General features: G+C 28.8%; 2 protein-coding genes across 2 annotated transcripts in view; one reads left to right on the top strand and one right to left on the bottom strand.

Moving 5' to 3' along the window:
• The window catches only part of LOC111621747 (glycogen [starch] synthase-like), a 39,936-nt gene extending 24,420 nt beyond the window's left edge, over positions 1-15,516 (top strand). The window contains exons 4-15 of the mRNA XM_023363975.1: positions 5,393-5,587; positions 5,662-5,806; positions 6,957-7,074; positions 8,251-8,371; positions 9,563-9,729; positions 9,843-9,921; positions 10,000-10,113; positions 10,192-10,318; positions 10,401-10,558; positions 10,633-10,734; positions 14,677-14,742; positions 14,829-15,516. Coding sequence (XP_023219743.1) covers positions 5,393-5,587; positions 5,662-5,806; positions 6,957-7,074; positions 8,251-8,371; positions 9,563-9,729; positions 9,843-9,921; positions 10,000-10,113; positions 10,192-10,318; positions 10,401-10,558; positions 10,633-10,734; positions 14,677-14,742; positions 14,829-14,993 — 1,557 coding nt within the window. The 3' untranslated portion in view covers positions 14,994-15,516. The remainder of the gene's footprint in view (positions 1-5,392; positions 5,588-5,661; positions 5,807-6,956; positions 7,075-8,250; positions 8,372-9,562; positions 9,730-9,842; positions 9,922-9,999; positions 10,114-10,191; positions 10,319-10,400; positions 10,559-10,632; positions 10,735-14,676; positions 14,743-14,828) is intronic.
• An 86-nt stretch (positions 15,517-15,602) lies between these two features.
• The window catches only part of LOC111621746 (SCY1-like protein 2), a 35,827-nt gene continuing 28,421 nt past the window's right edge, over positions 15,603-23,008 (bottom strand). Inside the window, exons 7-16 of the mRNA XM_023363974.1 lie at positions 22,084-22,209; positions 21,834-22,010; positions 21,286-21,408; positions 21,105-21,218; positions 20,898-21,030; positions 20,700-20,818; positions 20,534-20,634; positions 20,364-20,448; positions 16,472-16,585; positions 15,603-16,399 (exon numbers count right to left, since the gene is read on the bottom strand). Coding sequence (XP_023219742.1) covers positions 15,824-16,399; positions 16,472-16,585; positions 20,364-20,448; positions 20,534-20,634; positions 20,700-20,818; positions 20,898-21,030; positions 21,105-21,218; positions 21,286-21,408; positions 21,834-22,010; positions 22,084-22,209 — 1,668 coding nt within the window. The 3' untranslated portion in view covers positions 15,603-15,823. The remainder of the gene's footprint in view (positions 16,400-16,471; positions 16,586-20,363; positions 20,449-20,533; positions 20,635-20,699; positions 20,819-20,897; positions 21,031-21,104; positions 21,219-21,285; positions 21,409-21,833; positions 22,011-22,083; positions 22,210-23,008) is intronic.

Raw genomic sequence — 23,008 nt, 5'->3', positions numbered from 1 at the left:
GCCTTACTTGTCATGATAAAATTGCCATGTAAAATTGTGCATTTTAAGAGTTTATTACAAAGAATAGAAGAATTTTCTGTGAACATTGAAAAATACAGTAAATTATGTGAAGTTTTGTTAAAAGATCTTCTGTCTTCAAAAAAATAGAAACTGAATTAAAATTGTTTAGTGATCCATTTTCATTTAATTATGTGGAAGCACCAGCCCAATACCAGTTAGAACTCATTGAACTTCAAAGTGGGGAATCTGAAAACTTATCATAGAGAATGTTCCCTTCTTGAATTTTATAAAGAATTTTATTCTTTCAATGGATTTGATGAAATTGTCAAATTTTCTAGAAAACTGTTAAGCATGTGGGGTAGTACATACTATTGTGAATGATTCTTTTCATGCATGAAAAACATCAAAACTGCTGAAAGAAATAAGTGGAGTGATTCTCATTTAACTAACATTAATTAAGACTAGTACCATAAAAGCAGATATTGACAATATTATAAAAGAAAGACAATGTCAAAAGTCACATTAAATTTATTTTTATTTTGTGAGAGTATAATTTTGTTTTTTATTGTAAATAATACGGTATTTTTTGTAATTATATATATTTATTAAAATTTGATATTCACATTTTGAACTTTTTAAAAGCATATATTTATATAAAGTACCTTAGTGGCTCACTGAATATATGTAAATTTCTAATTTGGCCCATTAGGAAAAAAGGTTGGACAACCCTGCTCTAATACCTTAACTACATAGGCTGTTTTTTTCAAGCTCCAATGATCCATTAAAAAAAAGACAAGTATAAATAACAAAATGAATTTATTACCAAAAGTTAGGTACAAACATGGTTACTTTTTGATATAATCACTGTGAAGATTGAGACATTTTTCATATCTGTGGATGAGCTTTTCCATCCCCTCTTCATAGAATGTTGTCTCCAATGACTTGAGATGTGCCCTAATGTTGTTTTGAAAATTGTTATTAGTCTTGAACCTCTGCCCTCCTAGCCACTTTTTCTGTTCAGGAAAGAGATGGAAGTCGCTCAGTGCTAAATCGGGGCTATACACTGGGTGTTTAAAGGTGGTGAAGATTTCCAGCTTTTAGACTTCCACGTAGCTTGGAACTTTTTAATGTGTGAAGACTTCCACCTCTTTCCTGAACTGAAAAAGTGTCTAGCAGGACAGAGTTTTGAGACTAATGACGTTCTTCAAAACAACATTGTTAGGGCCATCTCAATTCACTGGTGGCAACATTCCATGACAAGGGGATGGGAAAGCTCGTCCACCGATATGACAAATGCCTCAATCTTCACAGTGATTATATGTCGAAAAGTAACCATGTTTTTACACTTGCTTTTGTTTTATGGACCATCGAAGCTTGGAAAAAACCGCCCTCGTATTTCATCCAAAGTCAACCAAAGAAAAATTAAATAAACCATTACAGATCTACCCCAAAAAGCAGTTTAATTGAAATAGTGCCCAGTATCACTTGCAGGTGACAGTTTATTTTTAGGCTGATGTTTTCGGGCTACAATTTGAAAAAATTGTAGACCTATAAATTCCCACTGTTATCTGTCTGTACTTCCTTAACTTCAAGAATGGAGTTAGATATTCGAGACCAGATATGGAAAGCTTAGGGACAGGAGACCCCAATTAACTATATAAGAACTTCCAGTTTGCAGAAGTCACATTATTTCAATTTAAAAATTTCCTCCTGAAAGGAGTTAGATAACTGGCATGACTCTATTGCTAGCAGGAAAGTATGATGTACAGGGGAAGACAATACTAATTTGAGGTGGAGAGCATATATTTTAAATTAAATTGATTAAAAATTGCAGCCCAGTATTGTGACAATGTTACAATAAATAATTACTTGTTGTTACAGATATATTTTCTAAGATNTTCCAATAATAAGATATAATTTTAAAAAAATACAGTATTTACCCTTTTGCCATATTTTTTTCATTTTAAAAAGACCCTCTTAATGCCTACAGGACAAAGAGCAAAAAAAAAAAAAGAGAAAAGAAGCATAACTAGATTTTAAACTTTTCAGAATTCTAAAAAGCAATTTAAAATAATAATTAATTAATTAATATTAAACTAATTGTGAAGTTTTGGAGTTAAATTAATAAATTTTTATTGTATAGCCATTTCTTTATAATTTAAATACATTTTATAAAAGCTTTTGTTAATGGGTGTGATACAAGACTACAATTGTAACTAAAATAATCTGTTATGTATCTAATTAACCTGTAATTTGAATGTACATTAAAAAAACTATACTTCAAAAGGCTAAGTAGTTTTTAAATATTCATCATTTTAAGAAACTCAAAAAATTTAAATAAATATTCAAAAAATTGGAATATTTGAAATAATTATCATTAGAATTACTTGTTGTTACAGATATATTTTCTAAGATGTTCTGACACTTTTGTTGTTGTAAAAATGTGTGATTTACATCACTACAAGAATCAAGGGAGACTTGTCACCTAGAATGAGAAAAATGATCATTGAATATTATCTATATATATAACCCATTCAATGGGTGTCTGTCCCGTAACTGTTTGATAACGGACACTAGAGGCGCCCCTATCGTGTGTCATATTTCAAACATTCAAATTAACAATTTTAATTCTTATTTAAATTAACAATATTAATTTTTATTATTCATTTGGCCAATAAATTATTATTTGGTCAATATAACAATATAAATAATTCAGTATATTTGTAATAGGAATTTATTATTTCAGGGGCTTATATCTCTCGAAGTGTCACGAGTAGGGGTATGGTTCCTTTGACTTTATTGTTAGTACAGGGGTCTATGGTTTGGGGGGTCGCCACCTCTTCATTCGGAGGGTAAATCTTACCATTCAGACTTTAACAGAGTTGTAAAGCATATTGATGGGAACAAAAAAGTCAAAGGAACCGTGCCTCAGAAAATTTGTAAAGAACGCCCACTAGGGGGCGTCCCGAGCTACTAGTATGGAATAAAACTCAAGCACAGCTCAAGTATCTCAAAACTTGAAGTTTACAAAGTGACTATGAAATGTTTTGCCATTAATTTTAAGAACACTTCTACAATATCACATGCATGGGAGGCTATTTATGAACATTTATAATTTTATTTTTATTTGTAATTACACTTTATATATGTCTTTTTTATTTAATCCCTGTTATATTGTTTTGTATTTTATTTTGATTTCATTTTATGCATATAACTACCAGCACATGTTTAACAAGTTTTATTTTATTTTAATTTTTTATTTTATTTTACGTAACATTCCATAACCTGAAGATGGCTGTTAAAAACATTTGAAAACGCTTGCTCTCATAATAAATTTTTTCATTTTAACTGGATTACAGGTGATAGTTGGTGCTTTGATTTTGCAGTATCTTCCAATCTTAAAACAAATGAACTCAGAAAAGAAAATCGTAAATTACTGTTGAAATTGTGGAAGAAAACACTCAACAAGTTTGATGGATGATCATAAACTAAAACTCAATAGTGAGAAAAAATTGTTTTAAATCAAGCAGATATTAGCATTCTGTACGGAAAAAGGAGAAAGTATGTCTTACAGTATACCAGTTTGCAGACTGTGAAATGAACTTGTTCCAAAACGTAAATCATTCCTCTCTAGAAACAGACTCAAATGTGTTCAGAGTTGTAAACATATTAATTGAACATCTGAAGATTGGAATAAGATTATTTTTAGTGACAAATCAAGGTTTTGTGTATGTTATGGTGATAAGACTGTACATTTGTGGAGAACCAAAGAATCCTTTCATCCATCCATACTAAAGCAATGTGTCAAATACCCAAGGAATGTAATGATATGGGATGCCTGTCTGCAAGAGGTGTAGGCCATATGACAACTATTAAAGGTACCTTAAATATCTCAGGGTATCAAGAGTTGCTAGAATACATCTTGATTCTTTCAATGGAAGAACTTACTAGGATGAATGTTATTTTCCAACAAGATCTCACATCAGCTCATGCAGTGAAGTCAATCCAAACTTGGTTTATAGGTAATAATATCAATTAACCAGACTTAAATCCTATAGAGAATCTATGGGGTTAAAATGATGAATATTTAAAAACTACGTAGCCTTTTCACATATAGTTTTTTAAAAGTACAGTCAAATAACAGTTTAATTAGATACAAAACAAATTATTAGCAGATATGACTTATAATTTTAATGTTAAAAATTAGAAAAGTGTTAAAGACTGGAATTGTACAATTATAAAAATTCTTTTGACTGAGTTGCACTGTAGTTTCAAGCTGAATAAATCATTTTGCTGTCAATCACTGTGTATGTTAGCTATTAATTTTTAAATATTTATTTATATATTGTTTACATTTCTAGTTAAGGAAAAAAGCAAAAACCTTGTTTTTTCAGATAGAGGGTGAGTTCATTGATTCGTTGATACAGACAATTATTAGTTGATACACATACTAGATGCAAACATCAATCAAATTTATGCTCAAAAAGTGGCTGCACCGTAAATTGTCAGCTTACCATTTGGAAAATTCAGATTCAATTTGGTTCAGACCTCAAAAATTTATCACAGATAACATGGATCAGAATGTTGTTTTTTTCTTACCATGTCCATGGTATTCAATCCTATTTTAAGTCATTATCTGTTTTTAATGTCAAAATTGTAACTGGCTTCTATTGTAACAAATCTCTGCTTCAACATAACTGTTAAACTGTCAAGTTTAACATTAAAGAAAATTGGACTTCAAACTCACATTTGAGTTATAAATAAACACTTGGCTTTATTTTCATCATTTTTAGTTGATACGTGACAACAGCACGTTTCGGGCATAAAGCCCTCATTAGTCAACTAAAAAATACAATTTTTAAAATTATTACATAAAATATCTTACAAAACAGAATTAAAATAATGTATATTTCTTACCATATCTATTTTTAATCTGTTTTACATACAAGATCTTAACTTAATTGGTGCACACTTAAGTTAAGACCTTGTATGTATAACAGATTAAAATGGATATGGTAAGAAATATAGATTATTTTAATTCTGTTTTGTAAGATATTTTATGTAATATTTTTAAAAATTGTATTTTTTAGTTGACTGATGAGGTCTTTATGCCCGAAACGTGCTGTTGTCACGTATCAACTAAAAATGATGAAAATAAAGCCAAGTGTTTATTTATAACTCAAATATGAGTTCGAAGTCCAATATATTCGCAAAACATGGTTTCAAAAACAACATAAATTAAAGAAAATTATTTTGGAATTAAAATGAAAATGATCTTCAACGAAGAAAAATAATAATTTAAAATCAGATGTTCTCTGTAATTATAGTACATAAAAAAATTTGTAAATTTCATTTCCTTATATTTCAAATGTGTATGATTATATATTTTTAGTTCTATAAGCAAGTTGATGCAGAAAGAGAGAAGCCTTATGTTGTTGCCCATTTTCATGAGTGGTTGGCAGGTATCGGTCTGATTTTATGTCGAACTCGTCATTTAGATATTTCTACTGTTTTTACTACCCATGCCACCCTCCTTGGTCGATATCTTTGTGCTGCTAATTTAGATTTCTATAATAATTTAGACAAGGTAATTATTTATTTTTTATTAATTATAGTTAAATTAATAATTATAACAAAAGTTTTTCTTTTTAAATTTATTAGTTTAATCTTGATAAAGAAGCTGGTGACAGAGGCATATATCATAGATACTGCATGGAAAGAGCAGCTGCCCATAGTTCTCACATATTCACCACTGTTTCAGAAATAACGTCACTGGAAGCTGAACATTTACTTAAACGCAAACCTGGTATGTTGTAATTTTATTAAATAGTTTCATTAATATTTAAATTACTATACAAATCTTAATTATTATTTTCTTTATACAAAACCTTCAAATCTACAAATGATATTTTGATTAATTTGCAAATTAATGATTGTTAGTTTACCAATAAAGAACTTTAAATACTTGAACACCTAATAAAAGAATAACATCAACAATAATTACAATTAATTTAATTATTAATTTTTCTTTTTACTAAGAATAAAGTATAAACATCAAATAATGATCATGTTAATTAGGTTCACTAGGCTTATTGTCATTATCAAAACATAAGATTAAACTAGAGAATTCAGCTTAAAGGTAGTCAGTCTAACCACCCACCATTTTAGGAAAAATTCTAATTGATCTTGCAGTCCAATAACAACCTGTTTAAATGGGCTTATCATTAGCCATAAAATTTGGGCTTTAGTTATTTTATATGAATATTCTTTTTAATAAAGAATATAAAAATACATTTATAATCAGACCAAAACTTCAAAAGATGAAATAATAGGAACAAAAATTTATGCATTTGAAAGTTTAGAGAGATGCTTCTTTGCAGTTTTCAAATACAAATAAACTGTAATTATGATCACCTGTTATATACTTTAAGTACCATCTATTCAATGCTATCTAGAAAGATTAAGCATTCCAAATGCAACCAAATCTGGTAATGTGATATTTCAGAACATGCAGAAGACATTTTTGTAAAATAAAATTCAAAATGCATTAATGTGGCACTTCTTGCATTGCAAACAATACAGTTTCTTTTGTGGAGATGTTTAAAAATTATGGTTTATCAAGCCTCAAAAACATAGTAAAAAAAAAAAGTAGAGAAGCATCAATTGGTTGCCATTGAGCACACTGTTCATCATCATTAGGATTTGCATCTTTTATAATGGGGAACCATGCCAAGCAGTATATCCTGCATTGTGCTAAATTATCTGTATAGCATGAGTCTTTACAAATAAATGTTTGTTGCTTGATCAGAAACAAAATATAATTATTAAAATATTAATTTGTTTCCTTAATATTGTGTACATAAAATTTCATTTAACACTTTCTTTCAATAAGTAGTTGAATACATCTTTTTTATGATTATTTTTTTTAATTTTAAATTTATTTAATTATTTTTCAGATATTATAACTCCAAATGGTCTGAATGTAAAGAAATTTAGTGCAATTCATGAATTTCAAAATTTACATGCTTTAGCTAAAGAGAAAATACATGATTTTATAAGAGGCCATTTTTATGGGTAAGATTATCTGAATTTTATCATTACAGTAGAGCATCGATTATCCGAATCAATTGGGGACTGAGATCATTTAGAAAATCAATTTTTCAGATAACTGATTATGTAGGAAAAAATATATTAACTTATCCCATGTTGAAATTTGTTCAAATCCTGGCACGTCTTTAAGTACCCTTTCATGGTCACACCAGTGCTGCCAGCTAAAACACGCACACCAACAAAAATAATATTGGAGTAGCCCAAGACATAGCCAAACATTGCAGCATCACAGTACTAGCGGAAATTTAAATTTGCTGACTGGAAAGCTTTCGGTTAATTGACGTTTCAGTTGATTGACATTTAGATAATCGATGCTCTACTGTATTTTTAAATTTATGATAATTAAAATGAAGAGTGGACAAATATTTTAAATGACTTGTATAATATAACTTTAATATTTGATTAAGTTTTCTTTTAATGTATCATATTACATAAAGAATGCTTCAAGTTTTTTGAAGCATTCTTTATGTTAACACTTAAATGGAGAAGATATGCAATCACTATGGCAGACTGTACATATTTGAGAATAAAATTTGAATTGTTCTATTTTATTGGATAGTGAAAAAATAACCTACATGCATTCTTTATAATTTATGTATGAATAACCAGTATTTTAAATAAAAATAATGTTATATTAGATGATTTTAAAATAATGTAATTAATGATACAGTTTACCACATTTTTTTTAGTTTTAACAACTATCATGCTAACAATATTTTACAAGTTAATATTTGTTTTAAAGTTTAATTGCAATTTGGAGGTAGTAAATGGCTCCATAATTTAAGTTAGAAATATATAGAAATATTATGTTTACTCTGAATAAGGAAATTTCAAAAATATATGAGTAGTTCTTATTTCTTTGGGTATCTCAAATATTTGTTAGATATTTGAAGACATTACTACAAAAATATTTAATCTGGCTTCAGCATATTTATTACTTTCTATTTTAGAAACATTAAAATTATATATTGAAGAATAAAATTGAATTTTCATTCTATTGTAAATTTAAATTTTTATTGTTAAGTTTTAGTATATTAACTTGTTACAAAAAGTTTTATATTTATTATTATATATTCTCATAATTATTTGTAAAATAAAATTACTATGTACAAATATTTATTTTTGTATAATATTTTTCAGACATTATGACTTTGATCTGGATAAAACTTTATATTTCTTCATAGCAGGACGATACGAATTTTCAAATAAAGGAGCAGATTTATTTATTGAATCTTTGTCAAGATTGAATCATTATCTAAAGGTTTGTATTGCTTCTTTTCATGAAAGAATCTGCTTTTTTAATAAATATCAATAAATTTGTTTAGCTGGTATTTTAAAATAGCTAAATATTCCATATATAAGATTTAAATGCATCTTATAATCTCACTTAAATTTACAGAATATGAAGGTAAAAATTTTTACTGTAGTTTGATTGCACTGATATTCTATTTACTTATTTAATTGGTTTATGCTTCAATGGAACATATGTTCCAATTACAACAAATTCATTTAAATCTTGATAAATAAAAAAAGAACTACAACAAGCAAATTAAGAAATTCTTAGTTAATTTTTTAATTCAATAGAAAATTTAGATTGTCATCATAAATATTGCATACCATTTGTTCTAAAAATTATCTTTTAAAAATGAATATTTCCCTCCCACACTTTTTTAAATACAGATAATAAAATTATTTGAATTTAGATGATATTGATGATGACATTTTAAATTTTGAAATCTGATAAATATGTAATGCTTAATAGATTTTGTTATAGATGTTTTATTATGTTTGATTTAAAAATTTAGGAGATAATTTGAATATTTAAAAAAAATTTACATGATATGATGATAAAAATATCTTGACATTTGAGAAACCAATGATTATATTTAAAGATTTCTTTTAAGGGAAGTTAAAGCTGATTATTAATCAATATACTTTTTAAAGTAAATTTTCAATATGTATTGTTAGATTTTCTTTAACAGCTATGTTTCTCAGTGAAATTTTTATCTGTTATGAAACTTTATACATTTACATGATTAGTTTAACCTCAGTCAAGACTTTTACTCAGAACCCAGTTAACTTTTCTCATTAAACAATCCCAATTTAATATTATAACAATTATTTTAACACTTTCCATAACTGAGTTAATTTTCTTTAAGTGAATTAGTGACATATCACAGTATTAGCCCTCTGCTAGAATTAACAAAAGGAAGAATGACGTGTTAACTTCAAAATTTATTCTGTATGAACTCCACTTTGACCTATATTCTCATTATTCCTAGTTAATGTAATCAGGATAAATTATACCTCTATTAATCTTGTCATGTATACATAATGTAACAGATCTATTCTTCAGTTTGTAAAACCTGTTAGAAAAAAATTAATTTCTACCTACAATTATCTGTTTCAACAATAAGTTACTAGCTTGTTTTTTTATTTTGTTACATTTCAGACTTCTAGAAATGATCTGACAGTAGTGGCTTTTCTCATTTTCCCAGCACGCACTAACAATTATAATGTTGATTCACTTCGTGGACAAGCCATTGCTAAGCAATTGAGAGACACAGTTCATGATATTCAATCTAAAATTGGAAAGCGAATGTTTGAAATTTGTCTCAGGTATTGACTATTATTTTTAATAATTATCAAAAATATTTATAATTTCTAGTTGTAATAATTGTATATTTATTAATTAAATTTATAAAGAAATTAAAGTAAAATTAATATTTTAGTGGCAAAATTCCATCAGGTGAACAGTTAATAGTTTCAGATGATGTTGTGAAATTAAAACGTTGTATATATGCTTCTCAGGTATAAAACTTAACTTTTTTAAAAAGAAAAACACATACACACACTATTTTTTAAAATTAATTTCAAAACTTTTCCTAGAGAACGAGTCTTCCACCAATTTGCACTCACAATATGATTGATGATAGTACTGATCCTGTATTAGGCCATGTTCGAAGATGTCAATTATTTAATAATCGCCATGATAGAGTAAAAGTAAGAAATTTTTAATTTTAAAATCCAATTTTAATGTTTTATAAAGAACTTTCTTAAATATTTGAATATATTTACCAGATTATATTTCACCCGGAATTTCTCTCATCAACCAATCCATTATTTAGTATGGATTATGAAGAATTTGTTAGAGGTTGCCATTTGGGAGTCTTTCCATCTTATTATGAACCATGGGGATACACTCCTGGTGATTATTAGATGCTCATTTGTTTTTTTTTTCTTTTGCTAAAAACAAAATTAGAAACGTATGCTAATTTCCAAAATTTTAGCTGAATGTACTGTGATGGGCATACCCAGTGTTACAACAAACCTTTCTGGTTTCGGATGCTTTATTGCCGAACACGTCGCCGATCCCATGTCTTATGGAATATATATAATTGACAGACGATTTAAAGGTCCTGAAGAATCTGTTCAACAGTTAGCTCAAGTTTGTATTAAATACTAAGTAGAGATAGTCAACTTACTATGATATACATTAATCTATCAATCATTTCTTTTCAGAATATGTTTGATTTTACTTGTTTATCCAGAAGGCAAAGAATAATTCAAAGGAACAGAACTGAACGTTTAAGTGATCTGTTGGATTGGAGAAATTTAGGAGTGGTTAGAACTTTTTAATTAAATTTTAGAAATTTTATAGTTTAATATGCTTCTAGAATTTAAGAAAATTCAAGCACTAGCATCTGCTTATTCTAATCAAGGATTTCATCACTCATTTAATATTACCAGAATTAGTACATTCCAGAATATATAAGTTATCCATGTATCCATAAAACTTACTGTAATCATAGCTTAGTCATCATTATCAGTTAAATAGATAATTTTAAGTCAAAACTAACTTTTCTTGCTTTCAGCCTCAACCTGTAGCTGATAGTACAATGCTTACATATTAAATATTAAGAATTTGCTCATAGTAGTAATATAAATTGCCAACATTTCTTAAATTATAAGCTACTTGTTGTTAAAGATGGTACTAAAAGAAAAATTAAGTAAACAACACTGACAGCAATTAGTAGTAGTAATTTGTAATTAATAAATCTTCAAGTTAAACATTTTCAAAAATCATTAACGTGTCCTTTTAATGTCATTCAATGGCCAGAAAGCTGAGGCATTAAAGCATCAACCCACTGCTTTGACAGACCAGAGATCAAATCTGGGCAAACAACTTCCCAAGAATTTTTCACAATCAGTCTATCTAGATATGTTGTGCTAGTCCCTCACCACCTGGCTGCTCGCAATGGTGGACCCAACCAAATTCCTAATGGTATAGAGGAAAAAATTCACAAGTTGAAAGAAAAAAATAATACCAAAACCAATAAATATTTTTAGTAGAAGAAGCTAATTGATTTCAGAATTAACTTTAACATTGAAATGAATCTTGTGAAATTCAGCTTACAGGATTTTGTAGAAACATAGCTCATTCTAACTGGAAGTATCTTTCCAATTAGAATGAATTACAAATGTTATCTGTTTCACATCAATCACATAAACAATGATTAATTGGTAAAACAAACAGCCAAGGCTCTGCAAAGGCATTAACTTGTGCAATTTGAAGAATCCAAGTTTGTATTCTTGTCATATCTTCAGAAATTGCAGGTGTTTTATACCTACAGAGATATTGGGTCCCTTCCATTCCTCTCACCACTTGACTTCCTCTATCCTTCATCTATTCCAAGGCTCCATGTTGATCTGAGCCAAATCCATAATTGGCATAAAAAGCCTTTTAATGCCCACAGATGAGCAGTGCCGTCTTTAGAATGTAAGGGGCCCTGGGCCAGGACCAAGATGGTGCCCCCTTAATGAAACAGAAACAATAGTATGTTACAGACCTAGGTATATATAAAATCATATATACTCCCGTGAAGTATATATGATTTTTCACCTCCCTCAGCCAGGAAGTGGAATTTTCTTTCCATGCAGCAGAAGTAAGTACCATTTTCAGCCAAGATGTGGTGAAATAAGAAGTATCAAAAATTTTGTAAGTATGTATAGGAGAAATAAAGTATTTGTTATTTTTAATAATTATTTTAAGTAACCTATTTTTTATTTGTAACTTTATTACTTTTGGATTAGGGACCCCCTACAGCCTGGGGACCCTGGGCCAGGGCCCCGTAGGTGCTGCCCTAAAGACGGCACTGCAGATGAGTTAAAAATCTTGAAGCTTTAAATCAAAAACAAAATTAAATTCAATTCATGAAAAGTTGATATTTTTAAGTTGCATTGTTTTTAATTTACTACTAAGTTTGATGATTATGAGAACCATATTTTTGGATAACTCTTTTCAAAATTTTCTGTCCTGTTGCTAAGAGTTATTTTTTAATCTAAAAGTTTGGCTAGACCAGCAATGGGACCAGCAAGCTAATGAGGAGAGAATTGGACTTGCAAGCGGGTAACACTAAACACAAACAGCTCCTTGTCAAGTAATAGGACCCACATCTGTAGCATTTCTTGAAAACAGGCCTCTGAAAATTAAGTGTTTAGCTTTAGTATTTAAAAATGTGACATTTCCTGTTTAGCAAAAACGAAGTACAAGTATCAATCGTACAACATAGCATTTCTACAACACAGTTTGAAAATTTGGGAAATGCTCCACACAAAATCTCGCAAATTTTAAAATCAACATCCTTTATTTGATATATATTTTATTATTCAAGTAAGCATGCATATTATCTCAAATTTGTCCATGGATTTTTGAATATTGAAATTTTCAATTTTTGTGCTTTTCGTCAGGTTTAATGAAAACTGATAGGAAGGTTAGTGCAATTTTTCCTTCCTTGTCCTAACAGCTGGGTTTTGTTGTTGCTGCTTTTAGACTTTGTTTTTGGTTTTATAGATTAATTTTTATTTAAACATTTGTAGGTTTCTAAATATAAAGTTAAGTATTGTTAGCATTTTTTTTTAATCTTAGGTAAGCAATCATTTGTAAAAATAATGAACGAAATACAGTGACATAGCAATACTCAATTTGTTATTCCAACACAAATTCTGGAAAAAATAGCTAGGTACTCAATTGAACAAATGCAACCTACTAGAACAAATTTTTGATTAATAATATATATGTATTTTTTTGTCATTCATAAAATTTTTATGATAAAAATAAAAAACTGATGACTATATTTCTGATTAAGATCAACAAAAAAGCTAAATGACTTCACTTTGTAAAAAGAAAATGCCCTCAACTAAAATTAATATTAATGCATAATACAGTACTTTTAATTGTGATTGTTAGTTAATTACTGATTGGAAATAAATTATCAATTGGTTTAATGAACATATTTTTCTTAGCTAAAGTAAAGTATACTATTGTTTTTCGTTATTAACTTTTGGAACTTAAATGTTCTGCATTAGTCCTTTGTTTCATATAGTATGAATTCACATAACACTGCACTTTTTTGGAAGATAACTACCATGTTATACGAGGGATACCTTATCTGTAGATTTAACTCTTATATGTGGTGAAATACATTTTTATTTCTTCATATTAATTTTCAGAAATGGTGGTATTGTTATATTTGAAGTGTTAGCAAACATGAGCACATAAGAAAATTGTCCATAACATTAACAATAAATAAAAACCCTGTCACTAATGCTGCTCTATTTTCACAACAGTCCTGTTTTTCAGTCCATTCACTTGTGGTGACATAGTATGTAATTAACATACTATGTCACCACAAACATAGAAAATACATATGAAAACAAGCAAAAACATATGAAAATAAATATGAAGAAATAAAATTTTTATATAATGTTCTAAAGTTAAATCTAAAGATTTAACTTTTTAGGACATTACAGACTTCATTTTTGCTAAACAAGAAATGTAACTTTTTTTTAATTTCTTGTTTTATAAACTTTAAACATGAGGAATAATAAAAACAATAATAATGCTAATGATAGTGAAATAATAATAATATTTTGTTACACACAAAAAAAAATCTAAAATTGCAAAAGCTCCACTACCTAATGTCTTATCCACTTGGCCATTGCTGTTACAAAAAATTAAACTTACAAAGCTAATAAGGTAAAAAATAAATTTTTAGAGGCCTGTTTTTCAAAAATGCTTGAAAAGTGGGTCCTATTATTTGGGAAAGGATCTGTTTGTGTTTAGGGCAAAATGCTCACCAAGTTTTATTTGAATTGGAGACCTGATCATCTGGCCTCTCCTTGTAAGTTGCAAAGGTTGGAATCTGATAGATTAAAGGTCATGTCATTTATAAAAAAAATTTGAGGTTTCAAATTTGAAATTATCCTGCTACCTGGGTGGCTCTGGTTCAATCTTTTTTTTTTTTTTTTCTCTCACAATTGCATTAATAGGATTTAATAAGATAACTATAGAAATGGCTTAAATGAAAAATTCATATGCAGAAAATTGATTTTTCATGTCTGGCTGTCTCATTAGCAATATAAAATGCATTGGAGAGAAAAAATTAGAGCATTAAGAAAGAATACAATTATAAATTATGTATTTTTAATAATTTTAAATGTAAATATAATAAATAATTACCTGTAATGAAACATTATAAAATGTGTATATTTTTGAAATTTTAGTATTATCGCAAAGCGAGACAAATGGCTCTTCATAAAACTCATCCAGAGATCCAGGAAATAATAATGGTAGTACATAAGTTATTTCAGATATTTTACATTAATTGTTCTAATCTTTGCTGATGATGATGATAATGATAATTTTTTTAAATTAGGAGAAGCAACTCCAAATGAGATATCCTCGACCAGTATCGGAGCCGCCTTCACCTCTCAGTTCTCGTGCCTCCACTCCGGCTCCCTCGGAACATGGAAGTGAAGACGAACAGTCAGACGAGGAACAGAGTCCTATTGAGGAAAATGAAACTGAAAATGAAAGATGATGAAGTTAAATGGTAGACAAGGTGGTAACAGATGTTGATAGATAATTAGTAGACTTCTTCCATCATGTTTCCATAATTTTTCTTAAATAATGTTGCCATTGGTCAAATTAGGTTTGAGAATAAGTTACTTAAATGCACAAATTGCAAATGTAGATTTTAAAAGTATATGTTTAAAAAAAATTTAGCGAACGAAGTTTTAAATCCAGGGAATTTGCGGCATATTTATATACAATGCAATCTGTACAGCTTAAGTTCAATGTGGTTAATTGTTTTCCTTTACATTGATATTTACAAATTAACAAACTTTTCCTTCTGTATACTTAGATATTTGCAATAATTGTGTCAAAAAGTTTTTATTGCTCAATTTACTGATTTTGAAATTGTGGCCATACTTAAAAATTTAGTTTTTGTACACCCACGTTACAAATCATGTACAAATCCCCATAATCAGTATTTTCGGAGATTACAAATCGTGTTCTTTAAAAAAAGTCTTAAAATATTTTAACATAATTTATTATTGCTAATAAGATTTCTTTTTTGGTTGTTTATAGAAAATGTTTAGAATATTATAATAAAAAAAATATTTTTTGATTCCAGTTATTCTAGAAATTGATGATTTTCGAGAAAAATTTATTTCAATAAACACTGTACAATTCCAGATTTACAGATAACAAAAATTCTCCATAACGTAGTAGTCTTTAATATATTAATCAATAAATTTGAGCAGATACAATTTAATAATCACAGTACTATAGGAATTTCATTTGAAAAATTATCAATAATTCATACTTTTTGGAATAAATTAAAACAATTAGCGTAGAAAGGAAAAATTACATTCCTAACAGATCATCAAGTTCACTCTTTGCATCGATAGCCACTGGCTTAGAAACATTAGACTGCAGTGGCGGAGAACTGATTGTCTGTTCCGTTCTGGTAAAATTTGGCAATTTTTGGAACATGTTACTTGTTGGCATCTGATTCATAGAAAGGAGTTGTTTTGGCTGAGGCAACAAATTGTCCAGCGAAGACATATTCAAGTTCTTTTGTGGTGTTGCGTAGTTGTAAATTCCTGTCTGAGGCACGGAGAGAGGCGGTACGGCAGTCATGGGATACGTGGGGCATGGAGAGAGGGCATTGACACAGGTCAGTTGGGGCATCCTGGGACTAAATACTGGTTGGGTTAGAACCGGCTGCATTGGATTAAACGTGCTGTTCAAGTTCATGTTTCCCGTCATTGTGAAATTACTTAAATTACTGGAGATCAGGGTCGATGTGAGATCTTTCGGTTTATGAGGGGACAGTGACACTGCAGGTTGAGATAATTTGAGGGGGGCTTGACTTTTCAGTCGCTGTTGTTGTTCCTGCTCCCAAGCAAGCCTTGTTTTCTCTTCCATACTCAATGATGGCTGTAAAGATACAAAATAATAAATTGCATAACAAATATTGAATCAGACAGATTTTATATAATGCATACATACTTTAGAGGAATACTGAGATGTAACCGAAGATACTACTGGTGAATTGTTGATCACAGTATTTTGTTCATTACAGTTGTTTACATTTAATCCAAGATTTTGGAACATATTCTCCATCTGAAAGTAATTTAATTTTTATTCAACTTGTAGGAGAAATTATAGTCTCAGTATTCAGAGCTTGACATTATGAATTTTGTGTTAAATTTTTATGGGAAGCATTGTATGATATGTCACCAGCTTAAGAAAAAAAAAAGCTTGGATAATGTCTAAGGATGTGATTCTAGTAAACACTAAATTTTTGTAATTTAAATTCATTCAAATTACATATAAATTCTTTTGCTATGCAAATTTATATCACATAACTTTGGTTTGATTATATACATTTTAATGGTGAATGGTCATTCACAGCTATTCAGAGTATTTTTAGTCCATTGTGAAAAAATTTTGTAGGTTGAGCTAGAGGTTACTACAACTAAATTAAGTTCTGCCATTTTGCAAAAATGAGCAAAGCTTGGTACCATATAAAATTTCTTCTGACTTTGCAAAACTGTCAGACTAATTAAATTATTCATTTGTATCTATTGATGATGATCTTACAAAAATTCAATTGATGATCATATAATTTTTTGTTTTAGATAAAGTGTGAAATTTAACTTTATTTCACAAAATGAAAACTTCATAAAATCTGTATTTTCTGTTTTAAACTGACATGCTCAATAATGGTACAAAAAAAAATTATTTTCCAATTTTAACTTCTCAGAATTCAATCATCATAGCAGAAAGGTGGACTTATCACAACTGAAATGATTCTGGTCATCTGTCAAGGATCTTTCAGCTCTGATTTTTGGCAAAATTGAGCCGAGACAGGTTTTGCAATATAAAAAGATACTTCCATATTGTTGACAACCAAAACTTTGGCAATTTTCAAATGACCTAAGTCCTTCCTCCTTTATGAAATTTTGAATACTGTTTCAATAATTTGGCATCATCCATCAATATTTGAGTATTTGAGGAAATGGTACCTTAGCATGGACACCATTCAGGTAAAATGTGTATTAGAAACAAAATTTGGATGTTAGGTGGAGTTAATGGATATCCATACAATAAGCAAATTTATTGTGGAAAAGGCAATGGTGAAAATATTCCATTAGGAAGTTGAGTAGTATGCAGTTTGTTGATTGTAATGCACATTCTAGAGTCACATGTTCTTTTCTTTGACAATTTTTTCACTAGCCACAAACTTTTGCTACAGCTTTCAGATAAGATTCCAAGCCTGTGGTACAATCCGAGAGAACTTTACTTCAAGAAACAAACTTTATTCCACTAAAGAAATGAAAAAAAAGCTGGATTCAGATAGAAAGATAATTTGCATGAAATCGAATGATAATTTCATAGTAACAATAGCTAGTAATTACTCTAGTTATCCTGGTACAAAAAAGTTACACAATGTAATCTAATAAAGATATGATCAAGGTATGGGAGGTGTAGACCTATTAAATGGAGTCTGTAGCTGGCCAACAAACAATCTGAGATTTAAAAAAAAAATGTGGTGGTAAAATCTTCATTAATGCAGCATTTAGGTTCTACCAACACCTTAATCCTGATAGAAAGAAATGTGTGAAATCTTTATCATAAAAATGCAATATCACTGTTGACTAGTTGGCTTCCTGCCTTCAAGATATTTGCTTTGATGGCATAAATCATATGCCCTGTAATCCAAGGAAGGTGCATACATAGTGTGTAGTAAAAACACTCATCTTCTACATTTTTGACGTTGAAACTGTCTACATTAATCAATTGAGCATTGTGAAAATTATTTGCTATAATCTATTATACAACAAATTTTAGTTCTTTAGGTTACTTTTTATATCATTCCTTAAGAAATTGTGTAATAAACCTTTTTCATAAAGCCTAATAAAAGTGTATGTTTTTAGTATATGGATAATGCCAACATTTCCATTTTGGGAACAAACTTTGAAGAATATGAATGAAATTAAAACACACACCGCATTTTTGTGGAAACTGTCATTTTATATGTTACTCTTTAGGACTTGTCCTATTGAATTTCTGGTTACTGAAATTAAAAGGTTATTAATACAAAAATAAATCACAATAGTTAATCTAATCAATAAATGGTATGGAAAATAATACTTTGAGAAGTTTAAATTTAAAAAAACTATTGGACAATTCACTGAGAGGGTGAATTGGAATTTGAAACATTTGTGCTGTATTGCCTTTATAAAAATTAGTTCCTCAAAACAGCAAACATTCCAAAGCATTACAGTGTGTGTCCAAAGATGATGTCCTATATCCTAGTTTATTGATCTTATTTTTGTAAAAGTACCAAATTCAGTTTTGATATCACTGGAGTTTTATGAAGAAAGGATAAAAATATACTAGTCTGATAGAAAATAAGGAATTTGTGATACTGCAGCAAAAGTTCAAAAGTACCAGTTGTGGCATTTTGAATATTGCTTCATTTATTATCAAACATTTAAGCAGCTCATTTCTGTTTCTTGAACAATAAGCAGATACACATTAGTAATTTATTGTCTTTACTACACCACAACAAATATATAAAATTCTCTACAATATCTGGGTATTTTAAAAGATATATGATATTATACCTTGATCTGTCTTGAAAGAAATTGAAATTTTATAATTATGAAAACCTCAGGTAACTAGTGTATTGAATAAAACTACCACCCAAGACATTCTTGTTTACTTGACCTCATCTTACTGTTTGTACAAGAGCTATCCAGAATTTCAGCAATCGTGGTAGAACTGTGTGTGTTACATAGTCCCCAATTTATTCCTCCTCCACATGCTGACAATGATGTTAAAGCTGCAGAATAGAAGTCTTTTGGCCAGTGTCAAATCCACTGCTTGATGAACTCATTTCAGCTTTCTGGACGAAGCTGCTTCCCAAGGCTTTCTTCAAAGGGACAAACGAGTAATATTCACACAATAATAGATCTTGACTGTAGGCCAGGTGATCCAGAATTTTTCAACAAAGTCCATTGATTGTGTCCATTATGTACAAAATCATGTGGTCTTGCGTCATCATGAAACAAAATAATGCTCTCTGTAACCTTTTGGTATCTTTTTCCTGCAAGATGTCTTTGACAGTAGTTTGGTGAAGACTACTGTATTACTTTGAGTTAACAGTTCAATTTTCCAAGAAGTGTAAACAAATAAAACTTCATTGGCTCAGAAACCAGTTGCAAAAACCTTTCCTGCTGACTTTTGAGTACAACCTTTTTAGTGATGGGGAATTCTTGTGCAACTACTCCATATTGAAATGCTTAGACTTAGCATGTATTATCACTTGTTTGGTTATTTAAAAGAAGCCTTGGAGGCAGGAGATTCACCCAGAATGCAGAGAAGTCAGAATTCATCATGCAATGACTTAGACAACAGCCAAAAGACATTCTGCAGGCGTAACATTATTGCCAAAATTATGGGAAAAGTGTCAGCATATGAGGACTACCACTTACAGAAAAAAAATGTAATAGAACTGTGTGTTATACAGTCCCATTTGTCATTATTGAACTGTCCATGTATATAAAATCAAAATTTCAAACAATATTCATTGCAAGTAAGTGTTAATGAATATTATATCCTATACAATCCCAGAAAGAGCAGCAATCAAAATAATATGATTTATTTATTATAATATGTCCATCCTTTATTTCTTTTTGAAAACATACTCTTTTGATTCCCATGTATTTTGGTAAAAAGATAATATCTTCAGTTATGGCTTTATTAAAACTTGAGGATTCCAAATATTCAATTGGGAAGAGTTCATGTTTTGATAGCTTTTGAAGTTTCTTTCAATTATATGGTTCAACTTTATTATACACACTATACATACACACATGAAAATAATACTTACAGCACCCTTTGCTTTTTCATCAGTTTCAACTTTACCAAATAAATCATTTTCACCTAAGGATTGATTTTTGGACATGTTTATTGTGCTGAAAGTGAAAAATAGTAAAATTAAATTAATATATCAAGATGTTATAAATATATCTAAATCAAAATTATCTAATATAATAATACTTCTGTTCTTGCCGAATAGAGTTTAGTTGTTCTAATTTCATCCTTTGTTCAGATTCAACACGGCCTACCATTTCTTTTACTACGGCCACAAGAGCATTGAACTAAAAAAAATTATTTTTTTCTAAATTGTTTAAAATCAAAATTAATTTTTTTTGTCAAATTTTACCTGATTTAGAGTCAGTCCATTTTCAATAGTCAAAGGCATCAGGAAAGGTATTACTTTAGATGCCATGATGTCTTTGGTTATTCCCAGTTTCTTATGAGTCATAGTCAATTTATATATTCCTTAAATAAGTTAAATACTTTTATTATTAAAATCTTAGTTTTTTCATTCTTATAAGCATTACTCAAACTTAAGACTTACCCAAAATTCCCATTAAAACAGCAGGTTCTTTAGAAGGTATTTGTGGCAGCATGGGTAATACTTCATCTAAAACCAACCATTTATCTAAATGTTCTAAAAGATTACCAATACATACAAGACAATTGACTCTAACCTAAAAATTATTATTAAAAAGTTTCAGTCAGATATTTAAAATATTAAATTCAGCTCCTTTTAAATGATACATACTGATAGATAGCTTGTGTGAAGACAGAGTTTCTTTATTCGAGGTAGCAATGAATTTTTCATTGCCGAATATTCTATTAGTGCAGCAATGCTGGGTATAATACTAAGACATAATTCCTATAAATACGAAATTTATATATCATAAACATTTATAATAAAAAAATACTAAATAATTTAAATCTACCTGAATCTGCTGTGCATCAGCTTCAAGAGAACAATAAATCATTGGCAATACATGATTACGTATGGCATCTGGAGGACATTGGTTCAATAACAGATTCATTTTTTGAAGAAATATCAGCATAATCTATTATAATATTTCAAATTTTAAGAAAAATTCATCACAATAACAATATGTAAGTCAATTTTAAAATGAAAAAATAATTCTGCATATTTAAAAATAATTGGTTTTAACTTTATTTCCATAGGTAATAAATAAGATCATTTATAAATTTTTCTGAGTTTTTAATTACAGCTGATGGTCAATTTAATAAAGGCACTACTAAAGGCCTGCCTTTCTGGAGTACTCAGGTTTGAGATTGTATTGGTTCAGATATGTTGGGTTCAGTCCTGCACCACCTGACCATTCCCATTTAATCATTGATTCAGCTATAAACTTGTGGTGATCATGATTAAAAGATCCTCTTTGTGCTTATAGGGCAGTGTCAAATAATTTTTAAAAACAATTAAATACAACTTGTATTAAGAAAAAATTTAAACTTTAGTAATTACCTGAACAGGTTCTTGTATTTGGAAAATTGGTATCAAGTCTGGCAAAATAAGAGAACAAAATTCTTCCTTGGTAGCTTGTTCGGCAATAAGTAAAACACTAGGTAAGACAAAAGGAACCATTTCTACATTGGCATATTCTTTCACTAAACACGGAAGAATTCTTTGTAAAGCCACACGCTAAAAAATAAATGTTGATTAATTTTTAAATTATTTAATAACTTTAGAGAATTTATTGAATGAAAACAAATACCTTTGTCATTTGTGTTAAAATCTGAGGAAGGCCTTTATAAAAATGAGATTTTTGTAAATTATCCCATTGATACAAAGAATCCAAATACTGTAATGTTTTAACTCCAACATCTTCAAAAAATTGTAGCTAAAAGAAAAATTCTCTGAATTTTTGTATAATTTCTTCAAAATATTTGATAGAAATAATAACATTAGTATTTTTGTTTTTTTTATTTGTGTTGCAAAATGTTAATTGTAATTTTACAATTTTTGACATCCAAAAATTATATATGTTTTACTTTATTAAATTATCAAGTTATTATCAAATAATTTGATTTTTATTTATTGGCTTTTATATTTTAAATCCAAAACTTTTTTACTAACATATGTTGTAATAAGTCAAATATAAATTTAATTTAAATTACTGAACTTATTTTAATTTGCTATAATTCTCAATTGAAAACTGATAGTAGATAAATGATTTAATGAATATGTCATAGATATCTATCTAAATTGTTGTTATATAAATATTTATTGAATTATTTTCTATATTTAACAAAAACATTTTCCACATAAGATTCTTCTTGTGTGAAATAATTATGCATTTTACAAAGAAATCATCATCAAAAAATCAAATCACATGCAAACAGAAACTGTGTGAGCTACTGTTTGTACATACGGACATCCCCACAGAATGTCTTGATTTTTAATACCCAAACTTCATAGCCTGTACTGATGTTTATGTAGTAAATATTCATGTTTATTGAATTTAAGGGATGTAAATATTTTTAACAAAATGATATGTGAAAAGTCTGGAGTTACATTTCAAATACTCTTTCCACGATGTCTACATATGATTTTGTTTTTGGAAATTGAGGAGATGAAGTGTTTATTGTTAAAAAAAAACTATATTACAGAAGTTTACTTAGAAAAAAAAAACCAAAAAT

This window comes from Centruroides sculpturatus, unplaced genomic scaffold (assembly GCF_000671375.1).
Source record: "Centruroides sculpturatus isolate CEXI.00-Female unplaced genomic scaffold, Cexi_2.0 scaffold21, whole genome shotgun sequence".
Classification (NCBI taxonomy): Eukaryota; Metazoa; Arthropoda; class Arachnida; order Scorpiones; family Buthidae; genus Centruroides; species Centruroides sculpturatus.
This window is presented reverse-complemented; position numbering and strand designations above follow the sequence as displayed.